At 53.5% G+C, this 15,119-nt stretch overlaps 8 protein-coding genes across 8 annotated transcripts; 5 read left to right on the top strand and 3 right to left on the bottom strand.

Annotated features, from left to right (window-relative positions):
- Positions 1-7: 7 nt before the first annotated feature.
- CkaCkLH20_07635 (glucosamine-6-phosphate isomerase) lies at positions 8-1,196 on the top strand (the record flags this gene model as incomplete). The annotated part of the gene is made up of 5 exons (XM_038890352.1): positions 8-71; positions 126-274; positions 337-708; positions 771-944; positions 1,002-1,196. The coding sequence occupies 5 exons, from the start codon at positions 8-10 to the stop codon at positions 1,194-1,196; spliced, it is 954 nt and encodes a 317-aa protein (XP_038744402.1).
- A 396-nt stretch (positions 1,197-1,592) lies between these two features.
- CkaCkLH20_07634 (uncharacterized protein) lies at positions 1,593-2,789 on the bottom strand (the record flags this gene model as incomplete). Its single annotated transcript, XM_038890351.1, has 3 exons — positions 1,593-1,837; positions 1,893-2,460; positions 2,514-2,789. The coding sequence occupies 3 exons, from the start codon at positions 2,787-2,789 to the stop codon at positions 1,593-1,595; spliced, it is 1,089 nt and encodes a 362-aa protein (XP_038744401.1).
- A 1,636-nt stretch (positions 2,790-4,425) lies between these two features.
- Positions 4,426-6,166, top strand: CkaCkLH20_07633 (glucokinase; the record flags this gene model as incomplete). The annotated part of the gene is made up of 3 exons (XM_038890350.1): positions 4,426-4,555; positions 4,617-4,738; positions 4,787-6,166. 3 exons carry the CDS (start codon positions 4,426-4,428, stop codon positions 6,164-6,166), a joined length of 1,632 nt encoding a protein of 543 aa, XP_038744400.1.
- A 687-nt stretch (positions 6,167-6,853) lies between these two features.
- On the top strand, positions 6,854-7,738 carry CkaCkLH20_07632 (extracellular protein; the record flags this gene model as incomplete). Its single annotated transcript, XM_038890349.1, has 1 exon — positions 6,854-7,738. One exon carries the CDS (start codon positions 6,854-6,856, stop codon positions 7,736-7,738), a length of 885 nt encoding a protein of 294 aa, XP_038744399.1.
- Positions 7,739-9,223: 1,485 nt separating this feature from the next.
- On the top strand, positions 9,224-10,735 carry CkaCkLH20_07631 (uncharacterized protein; the record flags this gene model as incomplete). The annotated part of the gene is made up of 1 exon (XM_038890348.1): positions 9,224-10,735. One exon carries the CDS (start codon positions 9,224-9,226, stop codon positions 10,733-10,735), a length of 1,512 nt encoding a protein of 503 aa, XP_038744398.1.
- Positions 10,736-10,912: 177 nt separating this feature from the next.
- CkaCkLH20_07630 (uncharacterized protein) lies at positions 10,913-11,752 on the bottom strand (the record flags this gene model as incomplete). The annotated part of the gene is made up of 1 exon (XM_038890347.1): positions 10,913-11,752. One exon carries the CDS (start codon positions 11,750-11,752, stop codon positions 10,913-10,915), a length of 840 nt encoding a protein of 279 aa, XP_038744397.1.
- Positions 11,753-12,155: 403 nt separating this feature from the next.
- Positions 12,156-12,935, top strand: CkaCkLH20_07629 (serine/threonine protein kinase; the record flags this gene model as incomplete). The annotated part of the gene is made up of 1 exon (XM_038890346.1): positions 12,156-12,935. One exon carries the CDS (start codon positions 12,156-12,158, stop codon positions 12,933-12,935), a length of 780 nt encoding a protein of 259 aa, XP_038744396.1.
- A 133-nt stretch (positions 12,936-13,068) lies between these two features.
- CkaCkLH20_07628 (uncharacterized protein) lies at positions 13,069-13,746 on the bottom strand (the record flags this gene model as incomplete). Its single annotated transcript, XM_038890345.1, has 1 exon — positions 13,069-13,746. The coding sequence occupies one exon, from the start codon at positions 13,744-13,746 to the stop codon at positions 13,069-13,071; it is 678 nt and encodes a 225-aa protein (XP_038744395.1).
- Positions 13,747-15,119: the final 1,373 nt, after the last annotated feature.

Here is a 15,119-nt window from a genome sequence, read left to right as displayed (position 1 = left end):
TTACACAATGAGACTCATCATCAGACCTGATAGCAGATCAGCATCTGCCCATGTTGCCCACTACATTCTAGGTGCGTCAGGTCATACGTCATTAACTCCAGAAGTTTACTTATTGACCGAACTAGACCGTATCAGAACCTTTCAACCAACCTCCGAGAAGCCCTTCGTCCTTGGTCTCCCAACGGGCAGCAGTCCCATCCAGATCTACGAAATACTCGTCACCGAATACAAAGCTGGCCGCATCTCTTTCGAGAATGTCATCACGTTCAACATGGTATGTGGTCACCAAAAATTCCGTTCCGCCTACACAAGCAGACGCTCACAGCTAGTCACCAGGATGAATACGTCGGGCTACCCCAGACACACCCCGAATCGTATCACAGCTTCATGTTCCGCCACTTCTTCTCCCACGTAGACATTAAACCAGAGAACGTCCACATCCTGGACGGTAACGTGGCAGACTTGGATGCCGAATGCGCCGCCTACGAAGAAAAGATCAAAGCAGCAGGCGGCATCGACCTGTTCCTGGGTGGTGTCGGCCCCGACGGCCACATCGCGTTCAACGAGCCCGGATCCAGTCTCGCTTCCAGGACAAGGGTGAAGACCTTGGCCATGGATACGATACGTGCGAATGCTCGCTTCTTTGGAGGTGATTTGAAGAAGGTACCGCAGATGGCGTTGACCGTGGGAGTTCAAACCGTGATGGAGGTATGTTTTCATTATACAGCGTATTAGATTGGATAGTTGCTGACAGTCGTATCTTATTGTAGGCGAGAGAAGTTGTCATCATCGTCAATGGCGCAACCAAAGCCATCGCGCTTCAGAAGGCGATAGAAGGCGGAGTCAACCACATGTGGACTCTGTCTTGCTTGCAGCTCCATCCTTATTCAATGATTGTCGCAGACGAAGACGCCACATTGGAGTTGCAGGTGAAGACTGTTAAGGTAAGAGCTTCCTGTATCGATGAGATATGGTCCATTGTTTGCTAATTTCGCCCGTAGTACTTCAAGAGCATCGAAAAAGTCGGACTCGGAAAGGGATTCGAGCAGAAGCTCCCGTTGCGATTGAGGACTGTGTCGCTTGCTAGTCCTCCCCAAACGCCGGCGGACTCCAAGCCTTTCTTGGACGAGGATCACTTGGTCGAGTTGACCCCAGACAGCATGTCTTCACGTATCTCGCCGTGGCCGGTCATCTAAGTCCGAGTCTTTGGGACGGTTCAGTTCGGTTTTGGCATGAGGGGAACTCCTCGCGATTGGGATTACAGGACTGCTATTCGGGTGGTAGTTACGAGATATTATGAATAAAAACACACTTTCTCATAAGTCTAGTGCAAGCAGCGCAGGTATGAACGTTGCATTTGTTGCTATTGTCCTCTTTGTTGTTATCGTCGTCATCGTCTTCTTCCTCGACCTCGACCTTATCCTCATTGTCGTCCACTCCGTCTGACTTATTCGTCGTCGGCGTCGGCAAGTTATTCAGGCGAAGTTTAGTTACCATGGATAGCAGACAGCCCCTGGTAACAAATCTTTGATGTTTCTACAAACTGGCTTTGGATTGCAATACGTAAATAACTCAATTGGAAACTCCTAAGACTATCCTCCCTGATTCTCATATGACCATAAATCGTAACCTGCCTGTAAGCTAGCTTGGTCAAATATGTACCAAGAGTTGTCAAGGTTCCGTATCTCCTGCTCAAAAACCTCCGCGTCTCCCGAAGCTGGGGTATGCAAGCCCTGTAGCTTTTCTTCAAGTCGTGAAGCTAAGATGGCTCTGAGACTTGGTTTAGGCTCGTGCATCTCTTTCAACTTCTGCAAGTGCACACCAACGTTCTCCAGATCTTCACACAAAGAATTAGCATGTTAATTCCAAACAGGGAATGGGGCAGACTTTACCATCGGGCTCGCCTACACCACCATCAACACCTTGCAGTACAATGAGCGCAGCCCATGTGATCATAACCAGATCCCAGTTGGACCATATAGCCGCATCGAGTATCTGCAGCTTCACGGCGGCTCTCGCAGACACCAGCAGCTCGTGTTGCTCTTTGGGTGTCGTGTTGGAGAACAAGTTGCAACCCCTGGCTGGGTGGTAGATTGACAGAACCAGCAGCCGGTGGAGTATATACTGCCTGAAGACCAGCTTCTTCTCATGCTCAGACTCGAAGTCCTTATCGCTGAACTCTACCAGCCAGTCGTCCAGCTGACGTGCCCAGTCACGAATGACGGCCCCGTCCACGCCACTGAAAGACACGGTCGAATCTGGCGCGGTAGATGGCACGCTTGCAAAACAAGACCAAATAGTTGGCAGACCTCTGCCTGTGAAGTGCGTCAAGCCGGTGTGCATCATGCGTGATAGCCTGTAGAGTTGATCCTGCATGGCTATCTTCAGCCGAGGTAGAGGTGCCTCTATGGGAATGATCGGACATGAGAGGTGAATCGAGGCATGCTCGAGATCTACGATCTGGTAACATGTAAGTAAGGCTTCTGATGCCGTACACGGGAAAGAGACCATACCTGCAGACCAGAGAAGAGACGTCGCCACTCGCGGGACCTCTCATCAACATGGGAGGGGCAGTGTTCCAAGATCAGCCGGTAGCCGACCGAAATCCACAAGCCGGTCTCCTTCACGACCGCCTCTCGCAGAAGCCCTGCTAGGATGATGGCTAGTACCGTCTGAAAAGCCCATTCCTCCGCCGATTCTGCGTCGTCTGGGGTCTGGCCGATTTCACTATCAGGGATACAAAGTTGTGCAATGGCACTGCACAAGACGGTAAAGTAATCCGGCGCCAGGACAGCAACTTCTGGCGGCCCTCGAATGCTAGAACAGTATAACATTGAAGCCAACATCAGCGGCCTCGGGGACGAGAATGTCTGTTTTGTGGGCAGGAAGTGCAGCCCGGGCATAGTTTCATGGAATCTTCAAGAGTTACTAAGTGTTCATTGTAGCAGTTGGGGAAGTGCGCGTACGAAAGCCAAAGCCTTTTAATCATTGGCTTTTCCCAAATATTTAGGCTAACCCGCGATGAGCATGTTCTTCGAAGAACCGCGACAGCAGTCCAGAGAGCACTCAGCGCGGCATCGCCTGGGGTCGCGGGTTCATGATCTGGTATAGTAGGCGAGTGAGGAGACTCGGCTTCCTCTAGACTGTCAAGAGGCGGCAGTCCGCAGTGCTCTTCGAGTCGCCTCAGACGAAGAATGACTGATTTATTGTACGAAGACGTCTGCTCGTTGGCTTGTAGGATCGAAGCAAGCGAGATACTTTCACGATGTGTTGCCGACTACCAACAAACATGTCAAAACTAGTGGGGGCGGCGTGAGAAGCAAAAGAACATACATTTGCCCTGGGCACGAACACGCAAGGAACACCGGCTCGTAGGCATCTTCGACAGACGGACCCATTGTCGAGTCTGCATTTCATCTTCTGCCTTCTGCAATTGACTACATTCAATGACAGGAGTCAGCCTACAGAGCCACATGGCAATTGAGCATGTCCGTCGGGGCTTACCGCATGCCTTCCGGGCCTTGGACGGGCCCGCATCGTCCGGTCCATCTACCGAAGCTCCGGCGTCCCTTGCCTGCTGAAGGGACGACATGGCTGACTCTCGCAGCAGTCGATGTGGTTTAGGAGATCCACTTGGAAGTGTCGCAATCCCGCTGGCAGCTGCGAATTGTCCCGGCCGGTTGCAATCAAAAGACCGGCGAAACAGGTTGGGATCGGAGTTGAGAGGTTGGTTCGCCGGTTCAGCCGGGGTGACCGGTCTTTATGAGGAATCTGGCCGCAAGCGAAATCCAAAGAGCCTAGTCCCGGCGCCAGATAGGCGACATTTATGGGGGCAGACTAAATCATACCCACGCCCGGGCAGCTCGACACCCCATGTCGTTATCATCGCCGGTTTCGCTGGGTTCGCTATCATTCTCATTATCCTTGTTGTTGTCATTTTTCTTATTGCTTCTATTGGTACTGTAATCGTCGTCATCTGTCTCCGTTGTGGCTCTTATTATTATCCTCGTCTTCGTGATAGTGTCAATTCGTTGTGAAATTGAATCCAGGAGCTAGTTATGGCGGGGTGTCGACTTTCCCGGGGATAAGTGATCCAGTCTGCCCCTCATAATTGTCATTGGAGGGAATTTGGAGCACATTCGACCGGTCCTCCCGATCCACCCGGCCCGGGTTTGCCGGACAGGAATCCCTGAAAGACCTAGCCGGGGAAGCTGGCTGTCTGTTATGGAAGGTGAGCGGAAAACCGCATCTGCATGAAAGTAGGTTGAATGACCATCTGACAACTGTGCCAGTCAGTGTGCCAAAAAGCAGAACATCAGATACTTGATCGGGCAGTCTGCTGGGTGTTATGGTGTCGACGGCCCATGAACCTGGCTTCCCCAACACGTCCATTATCGAAGCTCTCAGGTACTCGCCAGTGCCCCAATGTCTTCCGTTGAGGTCGACGAGAATGGTCAATCTGATCTGATACTCGAAGCGGTACGAATCGCTCGGGAATTCGAGTTCTCGGCGGACGATGTTCGCCGTGCGACGGCCCATTTCCTGAAACAGCTTAGTAAGTGATTCACTTACACCACATTCACCATCGTGCATACACTGACATGTAATCTTCTCAGACGAGGGCCTCCAGGAAGATGGAACTTCCATGTGTCAGATTCCATCCTATGTTACCAAGCTCCCTAATGGCTCTGAAAAAGGCGTCTGCTTGGCCATTGACCTCGGCGGCACCAACTTGAGAGTATGCTCTGTTGAGTTACACGGGGACTCCACATACTCTTTAACCCAGTCAAAAGTCACCATCCCACGACATCTCATGTTGGCACCGACATATAAAGACCTTTTCAGATTCATAGCCCTTCAAACGAGACACTTCATGGAGAAGCACCATGCGTCAGACCTCGACAAGTGGACTGTCTTATCAGAGGCAGGTGTCACTGACGAGCTTCGAAAGAGGCATTCCAAGAGCTTGGGATTCACCTTCAGCTTCACCTTCGATCAACACGCCCTCAACAGGGGCGAGCTTCTTTATTGGACCAAGTCCTTCGACATTCCCGACGCCGTCGGCCGCGACCCCTGCGCCATGCTCCAAGAAGCACTCGACGAGCAGGACCTGCCGCTATTGGTGACCGCCCTCGCCAACGACACGGTGGGCACGCTGGCGGCGCGGGCCTACACCTCCCCGGGCCGATCGAGTACGGTCGTCGGCGCCATCTTCGGCACGGGGACCAATGGCGCCTACATGGAACGCATCTCGCGGATCACCAAGTTGCGTTCGCGCGCGGGCTACGCAGACTACGAGCCCGGCGCAATGATGGCGCTGAACACGGAGTGGGGTGGGTTCGATAGCAAACTCGAGGTGCTGCCCACGACGCGATTCGATCGTGAGTTGGACCAAGACTCCGTCAACCCGGATGACCAGCACTTTGAGAAGCGGATATCTGGCATGTACCTTGGTGAGCTCCTGAGGCGGATCATCGTCCATCTGCTGGATTCGAGGCGTGGGATCTTTAACATGAAGATCCCAAAAGACTCTGTACTTCACATCCCTGATAGCATCGACAGCTCACTGTTGTCCTCGATCGTGAAGGACACAACCCCGAATCTGGATATTGCTCGATTGGAAGTTTCCAAGCTTCTCGGCGCCACGGACATTGCAAAGACAGATATGGAAGCCTTGAAGATCCTCTCCAGCGCCATCGGACGCCGGGCTGCCAGGCTGTCTTCGGTCGCCATCGCAGGGGTCGCTCTCCAGTCAGGGAGATTACACTCAACAGCTGTGGCAAAACCAGCCCGGGTCTCGTGGACCACGAATCTCAGCATGCTATCTCCGATTGTATACGGGCTGAGAAGTCTATGGAATATCGTGGCTAAGTGGTTGCATGTCAAAGTTCGAATCACGATACCTGGGAAAGGCGCGTCTTGGATACCGGCAGATGATCAATCTGACCACGGAGAGGACTCCGGAGATGTGGACGATGGAGTCATCGACATCGGCGTTGATGGATCATTGATTGAACACTTCCCAAACTTTGAGACGAATATCAGAGAAGCTTTAAGGGAAGTTCCGGAGATTGGTGACAGTGGAGAAAAATGTATCAAGATTGGGATGGCAAGCGATGGCAGTGGTGTTGGAGCTGCGCTGATTGCTTGGTCGGCAAGGGAATAATACAAGTGAATGTCAGATGGCCAAATAGCATAGCATCATTGCACTTCATGACAGTGACTGCACTATTCACCTGAGCAATCATGAGAAATTCTGGGAATCACGTCAGACTGCGGGCAACTTCGTTGTCCTTGGTGAGACTAAACACATAAGTTCATACTCACTCTCAGTCGACTGACTCTGATCCCTTGACTAGAATTTCCAACAGAAAGACCGAATTTGGAATATGATAGCCTGCTGAAATCCAGAATAGGAGAGAAATCGCAGGTAAGCAATCAAATTCGCCGCTTCGGAAAGTCAAGTAAATCAATCGTGATATGCCGATTTCTTATTGGACACCTCGGCAAGCATTGCAAGTTAATCACTAAAGACGGTTTAGACAATTGGGTAGACTGAATAAAAGAATGGGAAGGGGATCTTTTGAAACTTTCCGCCTTTCAGGTGATGGTTAACTAGATGAGTGGCTCACTGGAGATAAGTGTGATTCACTGATGTGGGCATCTCCGATCAACACCATCATAAATACTTCTAGTCGGCCTGCAAACGCGAACCAAGTCAAAAAGGGCCTCTGGCTATTTCAAATATTCAACAAACCCGTGGAGCCTTTTCAACGCCTTCAAACAACTATCCCGCTTACGAAAGATCACCAGGACTTGGCTTCTAATACCTACGGCAAAAATGCATATCTCAATGTGGAACATCCTTCTTGCGCTTCCTGCCTTTGCGGGAATGGCCTCGGCTCACATGGTCATGTCGGAACCGGCGCCTCTGAAGGCGAAGAACAATCCGAATAGCATCAATATCGACTACAGTTACAGCAACCCCCTCTCGCTCAGCGGCTCAGACTACCCTTGCAAAGGCTACCTGAGTGCACTCGGCACTTCCGAAGCGACACCGGTGGACACCTGGAGCGCCGGCGACACCCGCGAGGTCGTCATCTCAGGCCACACAATCCACGGCGGCGGGTCGTGCCAAGTCAGTCTCTCAGTCGACGGCGGGAACACCTTCAAGACCCTTCACACCTACATAGGCGGCTGCCCCGCCGGCGACGGACACCGGCTCAGCTTCCAGATCCCGTCCGACACGCCCTCGACGGACGAGGGCATCGTGGCGTGGTCGTGGTTCAACAACCTGGGGAACAGAGAGATGTACATGAACTGCGCCGTGGTCAGGATCGAGAACGGCGGCGACGGTTCGGACTTCAACAGCAGACCCGGCATCTTCCGCGCGAACACCAACGGGTGCAGGACGGTGGACTCGAGGGACGTGATGATCCCGAACCCGGGGCCCAACGTCATGCTCAACAACCCCGACGCGGTGCCGCCGACTGGTGATTGCGAAGGTGGCCCTGGAGCAGACTCGGGTTCTGGTTCTGGTTTCGGTTCGGGCAATGAGGGCCACGGTGGCCATGGCGGGGATACAAGTGCTGGATATAAGCCTGGTAATGATTGGCCGGCATGGCTCCAGAATCACGGGTGGGTATTCACAGTTGGATCAGAGCAAGCCTTGCTCTTGTTGGGAATGATGATGCTCAGCATGTGCCTGCACTACACTTGGTTCAGCAACCTGGTGTGAGTAAGAAAAAGGGTACCGACTCTTGACGGCTTAGTCACATTGTTGCCAGAGTGCATCTTGAGAGTAGAAATCAAACACAGTTGAAAACATTGGGCATGGTTACATGAATACTCCAAGGACGACAGCGACGACGATAATGAGAGGAGCAGCAACAGCGACATCAAGGATGGCGACGACGGCAATAGTTACAACAATAGAGACAAGTCTCAACAACACAAATAACTGATGAGTAGATAAAAGCATACTTAGCAAACTCAATCTGATTGATTACAAACCAATACGACTCTAGAAGAGTTTCTCAATAGTCTATAGACTTTTCTTGAAGTCTAGTAGCGTAACAGGGACCTGCGTCTTTTAGTTAGAAGTTAATAAAGTACTCAAAACGCTCAGTCCAGCAACGCACTACTCGCCACGCACCAATTGAAATCACTGAAAATGAATATATAGCTTGCAATTTAACTACAAAAAAAATGCAATGCAGCAATCCGATGGTTAAAAAGACAAAAGGTTAAGGTCGTACCCGGGTTCGAACCGGGGTTACCAGAAGTGATGACAGAATCAAAATCTGGAGTGATAACCACTACACTATACAACCGTGTACGCTCTCCATTGCTCTAACGCAGACCAAGAAGCTCGAGCGGATCGACGCGCAGGAACGCTCGCCAAAATTCTGCTCAGCGGGGATCGTCTCCGCAGGTTCATCCAGACATCATTTTGAGCCTCCCAAATTTTAGCAGCATGCGATCGTGAAACCTACCTCATCTCATTGAGTTGGCTTGGCAATCACCCTGACGGACGCTGGAACTTTTCCAAGAGAAGCTGCGCCCTCAAGACCCAAGTAGCCGGAAACACTCGTCGCGCTCTGTTTGGTGCGATTTCAATCCGTCCAGAAACCTACAATACCATCCGTAATATCTCTCAGGGGATGGTCGGTCTTGGCATTTTGATGCTCAGCAGTGGCAGTGCGCCGACTCGAAAGAGCCTCCGCGAAGCTTTAATACACGTTGTGAGCCCCTGGTTCTCGGCCGACAATGACTCGAGTGCCTCTTTTGCGGAGTGACCAGAAAGCCCGCCCGCTTGGGACATCCTGGCCAATCCTGGCTGATCATGAACTCCATCTGGACAGAACCGGGAAACAATCTAAGAAGCTTTCTGCATCTTTATTGTGGTTGGGACGGTGGGCTTTGCGGCGGCCAAGCTCCCCTTTTCTATTACAACCTAATGATGGTTCATCCAGTGTCCGGCAGTGCCGGTGATCCAAATCGACCGCCGGGTTGGCTCCGCGCGGTGCAGATGTCCCGGCGGGATCAATTTGGCGATTATGAGCGTTGCCAAGAAATCAACATCGAAATTATAAGTTAGGGGGTAACGCGAGGTGCGTATAAAGAGTAGCTTGATGCTCTGGCATCGTCAGATCCCCTTAGAGCTTTTCTCTCAAGCTTGATCTTCCAACTTCAGTCTCTCATTCAACTGACCTACGGCATCATGGTCCGTCTTTCCAACTTCGTCGCTTTCGCCGCGGCGTCCCTCGCTCCTTTCACCCAGGCTCAGGACCTGGAGACCTGCCTCGAGACGGCGGGCCTCATCACTTCCTTCCCCGAGACCAACGCCTCGTTCCCCAACGATGTCCGCTCGTGGCAGCGCCGCATCACCCCGACCCCGGCCGCAGTCGCCTGGCCCCGCAGCACCCCCGAGGTCGCCGCCGCCCTGGCTTGCGCCCGTGAGGCCAAGGTCCTCGTCGCCGCTCGTGACGGAGGCCACTGCTACGGCTCCTACAGCTTGCCGAATGGCGGACTTACCCTCAACATGACCAACTTCCAGAACGTCAGCTACGACGATGCCACCGGCCTCCTCACCTACGGTGGCGGAGCTCTCGTGAGCCCTGTTGTCAGCTGGCTCTGGAAGGAGCATGGCGCTCGTTTCCCACACGTCCGCGCCAATATGGTCGGCCTTGCTGGTTCATCCATCGGTGGTGGCTTCGGCTCTCTGTCCCGTATCCTCGGAACCCCCATGGACTACCTCGACGGCGCCACGTACATGCTGTACAACGGCACGATCGCCAAGTGCTCCCGCACCGAGAACCCCGACCTCTTCTGGGCTCTTCAGGGTGCCGGTAGCTCCTACGGTATCATTCTTGACCTGACGACCAAGACCTGGAAGCCCACCTACGCCAAGGCCATCGACTACACCATCACCCTGAACGACACTTCCCTCGCCGCTGGTGTCGATGCCCTCTTGACGATCCAGGATCACGTCCTGACCGGCCAGTGGCCCGATGAACTCACTCTCCGCTGGTCCCTCACTGCCCCTCCCTTCACCGGCTCCGGCTTCTACTGGGGCAACCCGGACGACTTCGACAAGCTGATGGAGCCTCTCATGGCCAAGCTCCCCGCCAACACCAACCTCACCCGCAACATCAACGACTTCTGGGCCACCGAGAACGTCGCCACCCCCTCCGTCGACATCCCCGTCGACACCTTCCCTCCCCGCAGCTTCTACCTCCAGGCCCTGGTCCTCCGCGCCGACCAGCCCTTCACCAAGGAGTCCGCGACCGCGCTCTACGAGCACACCACCTTCGCCTTCAACCGCACCGACCTGACCAAGTTCGGCTTCATCGACCTGTGGGGCGGCAAGCCCACCCAGGCCCTCAAGGACGAGGATACCTCGTTCGCCCACGCCAACAGCTTGTGGCTCATCCGCTGGGAGGGCCGTCTGGCCACCGGCCTGACGCAGTTCCCCGCCGACGGTCTCGCCTACATGCAGAACGGCTTCGAGCCCTTCCGTCAGCAGCTGAGGACCGAGGGCGTGCCGCTCCGCGGCTTCGTCAACTACCGCGACACCGCCTTGACTGTTGACCAGTGGAGCGAGCGTCTGTACGGCAAGAACTACGCCAAGCTGCAGCAGCTGAAGACCGTCTACGACCCCGAGGGCATGTTTACCGCCCACCCCCAGAGCATTCCCCTTCCCGGCCAGGAGCCTCCTGCTGCTGTCAACTAAACAGAAGTTTCCAATCTTCGGTAGAGAATGATGGGCGGAAGCATAACAAAAATTGTACTGTAAATATTTGAAGGCTTACGACTACTTTGAGTCTGGCTTGAATACATATATGTCACGAACATTGCTGATCCCCTCAACCGACTGATACGCGTCTTGTCTGTGAAGAAATCCGTACCCTCACCCGGCTAGCTTCCCACCTGAAAGGATCCTCTTCGCTGCCTGCTTCATCGCATTCATCGCGACATGGTACAAGCTCGGCCCAACACTGATCCTCGCAACGCCAATGTTACCCAGCTCTTCGGTTGACAGGGCGTCCGGCTGATCACCCAGCTTCACAGCAACCCGACCTCCCAGCTCCCGAACGAGGACCTTGACCTCAGATGTCCGCAGGCCTCGATTTCCGCCTCCCCAATAGAAAACCGTCTTGGCGCCTGCTTCGAGATACTCTCGGCCCCGATTGATACCCTCTTCAAGTGCCTTCTCGTCGTCGTCAACAGCGGGCTGCTCCAGCCGGAAGACGTCGCATCTCGCGTTGATGACAAAATCAGGACATCCGACCTCCTTCGCCGCCGCAAGTGCCCTCTTCAGCCGATTAACCTGCTCATCGGGATCATACAGCGACCCCTCGACGCCCTTGTCAAACCCAGCGGACGGGATGCTGTCCTCGATGTTCGCGCCCACGGCCCCGAGCCTGATGACTTGCTTCACGACCTCTTCGATGTTCTCGCCGTAACCGTCCTGTATGTCGACCGTAAGCGGCAAGCCGGCGGCCCGGACACCGGGCGCGATCTGCCCGATCGCAGCTAGGTTCTGCTCGAGCGTGAGGTCTTCGTCCTTGACGCCCAGGGTCGCGGCGATGGCCCATGATGCCGTCGCAATCGCCTTCACGGGTTTATCTTCAGCGGTGTTGAGGGATAGGATGGCGCTGAGGGACGCCAAGTCCCAGACGTTGGAGAGAATGATGGGTTTTGAAGGAGTGTGTAGCTCTTTCAGCTCTCGAGCAAGGGTATTCGCCATGTTGGCTCGTGAAATTGACACTCAAGCACAGAAACCGTGATTGGATACTGAAAAAGGCCTTTATAATAAGACTTACCCAAGATGATGTTATTGTGATGACTCTTTTTCTGCGAGGGGAAAAGGCCGACGCTAGCGACATGCGAAAGGCGTGCGTCCTCAAGCGCGTGACTCCCCCAGCCCTGTAAGTGCATTAGGCGGGAGATGGTGCTGCAGCAAACAACGTCTCTATATCCTGGATTATTTCATAGGCTGGGGTAAGGGAGAGGCTTTTGTGTATATAAACATTCAGGGGTCGTGTTGTGAGTATAATATGACCAACAATTCTTGGCTTCAACCACCAACTTGATGTCTTGTTACTTACAGTTTCCATCGAACGCCCACTTGCATGTCTCAGTGCCTCCAAATGCCTGGGACACCACAGCCAGACCCGGTTGACCCGGCACCACCCGTCAACAAGGTAGAAACCGCGACGATAAAACAAAAAGGCGAACTGGTCGCAGTCGGCGCAACCTCGTTCGTCGAGCTGCTGCCGGACGGCGACATCCTCAAGAGGCCATTTCCCAGCAATATTCACGGCAACGACCGACGCCGCGAGATCACTACCGAGGCGTACGTGTACGATCGGCTCGGGCCGCATCGCTATCTTTTGCAGAAGAAGAAGTGGGATCCAGAAACCTGCTCTCTGACCTTGGAATACATGCCGAATGGCACGCTCGCAGACTACCTGGCCGCCCACCCCGACGTGTCTCTAGAACGGCGAAAGCAGTGGGCGGTGGAAGCCGCTGGATGCGTTCAGCTTCTGCACCTCGCCCTTATTTACCACTGCGACATCGGGCCGCAGAATTTCCTCCTGGACGATCGCCTAGGCCTCAAAATCATCGACTTCTCCGGGTCCTCGACCGACGGTTCTCCCACCGGGATCGAGCCTGGCTTCCGCTACCACGACGAGTTATCTAGGGGCCCATCATTCAAGCTGGATATCTTCAGTTTAGGGTCGACGATGTATTTTATCATGGCTGGTAAACACCCGTTCGCAGAGCTTGAGGATGACGAAGTCATCGCAAGATTCCGCGCCCGCGACTTCCCTGATTTGACGGACGTACCACTTGCTAGTGTTATTCAAAAATGTTGGTCTCGGGAGGTGGAGAGCGTGGATGATGTGATTAATTTGTTGACAGTCTGAGCTGCCGTATCAGGCGTCCCGTATGTAAGCTAGAATGCGTTGAAGGGCTTGATGGAGACACCGAAATCTCAATATAACTTTTGTTGATGTGTTACACGGCAAAACCATCAACCTAGCTCGACAACTTCCGGACTCAGTCGTCGTAAGGATCTTTGCCCTGTGTAGAATCCTTGCCCGTCTTGTCATATGGATCTTTCGATTCCTCATCTCCACTTGACGTTCCATGGTGAGTACTCTCGCCATTATGCTTCTGTTGCTCGTGGTGCTTGTGAGGCTTAGCGACATGCAACTCGTCAGAATGCAGCGCAACACCGGCCTCGGCAGCAATGGCATCCAGAGGATCCCGCATCAGCATCATCGTCATGCAATGATTGATGTGCATGAGCGTATCATACCGCTTCTCAATCACCAACACCCCGTCCTTCCCGCACGCAGCTCCCGTCTCCTCCCTCGCGCACCGCGCCGCCTCCCACATCTTGCGCCAGTAGAATACGCAGTGGACGAGGTGCCATTCGTGCGTGGTGAAGAAGCGAGCGTGTTGTCCGCGTCTCGCCGCCTCGGGCAGCTGGCTGACCTCGGCGAGGGTCATGGGGTGTGTCTGGTTCTGGTCGTGCCAGTATCCCCAAGTGTTGCCCGTCGCGTCCGGTTCGTTTGGACCAAGGGACTCGAACTCCGCCGTGAGCTTGGGTGAGCGGCAGTGTGGCGGGAGCCATGCTGCAGCGAGGGAGTCGTAGACGCAGCCGTTCTTGCGCGCTTCTTGAATTGTGTCGCCGCAGTTGCAAGACAAGGAAGGGGGGTTTGACGTCGACAAGAGGTGAGGTGTTAGAAGTGAGAGAAGCCCGTAGACGGCTAGAAGAATGATGGCAAGGCGAGTTGCGAACAGAGCAACTCGTTTCGGAAACGATGTTGATGGAATGGGCGGCGCATGATTGTCCCTAGAGTTCGAATCACTTTCTTCGTCTTTGGAAACTCTGCTATACGACACGTTGTCTTGGGCAGCCCAAGACAACGGCAGGAACTTCGAACTGCTATGCGTTAGAGTAGGGGACAGAGACTCTGTCGAGATTTCGAGGTTGCTATTGGACTTACACTCTCGACATGTCGTCGACGTCTCTCAATCTTTCACTTGACAACTTGACTTAACCCACCCGCGAGCAGATAATATCAAACTGACTGTCAAGATGCTCTCCCGCTTTTCGACAGCAAAACTGAAACAGGAAGTGGGATTTTTTCCTTGGCTTTGCAAACCAGCATAACTTCCAAATCGTTCAGGACTCAGACCTAACACTATCTCGCTTACACCGATCCCCCCAGCCCTCGCGTCATTCGCACCCAGATAAGCTCCTGCCGTATCGCGCGATTGAAGGATTCCGCCAAGAACTGACGTACAGCTGAAGGATCCGAGGTGAAGCGGGCACCTCATCACTTTACGAATCTGGCAACCAGCATGCCGTGTACGTACGAAACGGCGGCCAAACCCCCGCACCCTAAGCTTCAGTAAGAAGTACTTTAATCTGACATGCAGGACTTCGGCCCGCCGTGCGGCCCGGATCTGGTATCCGATTTGCGGCTATGGGCTGAGATGACATCGCATGGTTGCACGGGCACTTTTGCTATCAGTTCTTGCGGTTTCGAAAAGACGTCGTCCCTTACAAGGGTGCCCGCATTGCATTTCACAAGAGGCAATGGCTCGGCTATGAACGCCTCAATACGACGCTGTTGAGTTGTCAAACTTCAACAAATGCAGTATGCCGCGCAGTACAATGCAGCCAGCCTCATTATTCTGGTCAATATCTCGCCATACCCAACGAGTACACATCTGAGTTGCCAAGCTTCCTTCCGAGCCGACTTGCGTAGACTTACCCTCTTGCTTGACGAATGACGACGCGACCAAAGGAAGTCTTCGGACTTGACAGCGATTATGCAAAGCTGAGAGCAATGATGTCGAATCGCTTTAGTTGGCGTAACACCATGATGTGGGAGAAACAGCGCACATCTATCATTTATGCCTGATACACCGGAGATAACGAGAGGTAACTGAAGGAATACAGACGACATGGATGACGGAGACGAATGCAGATTATCTTAACGAGTGACACTTGAATTTGATATTCGAAGCAGTAACGAGCGTGGTGACTGTTACCATTGACCAGGTAACTTAACAAGTGCATACCGAGCCCCCAA

The sequence above is a fragment of the Colletotrichum karsti genome, assembly GCF_011947395.1.
Source record: "Colletotrichum karsti strain CkLH20 chromosome Unknown Scaffold24, whole genome shotgun sequence".
Lineage (NCBI taxonomy): Eukaryota > Fungi > Ascomycota > Sordariomycetes > Glomerellales > Glomerellaceae > Colletotrichum > Colletotrichum karsti.
Note: the sequence above shows the minus strand (reverse complement) of the source record. Positions and strands in the feature narration are given on the sequence as shown.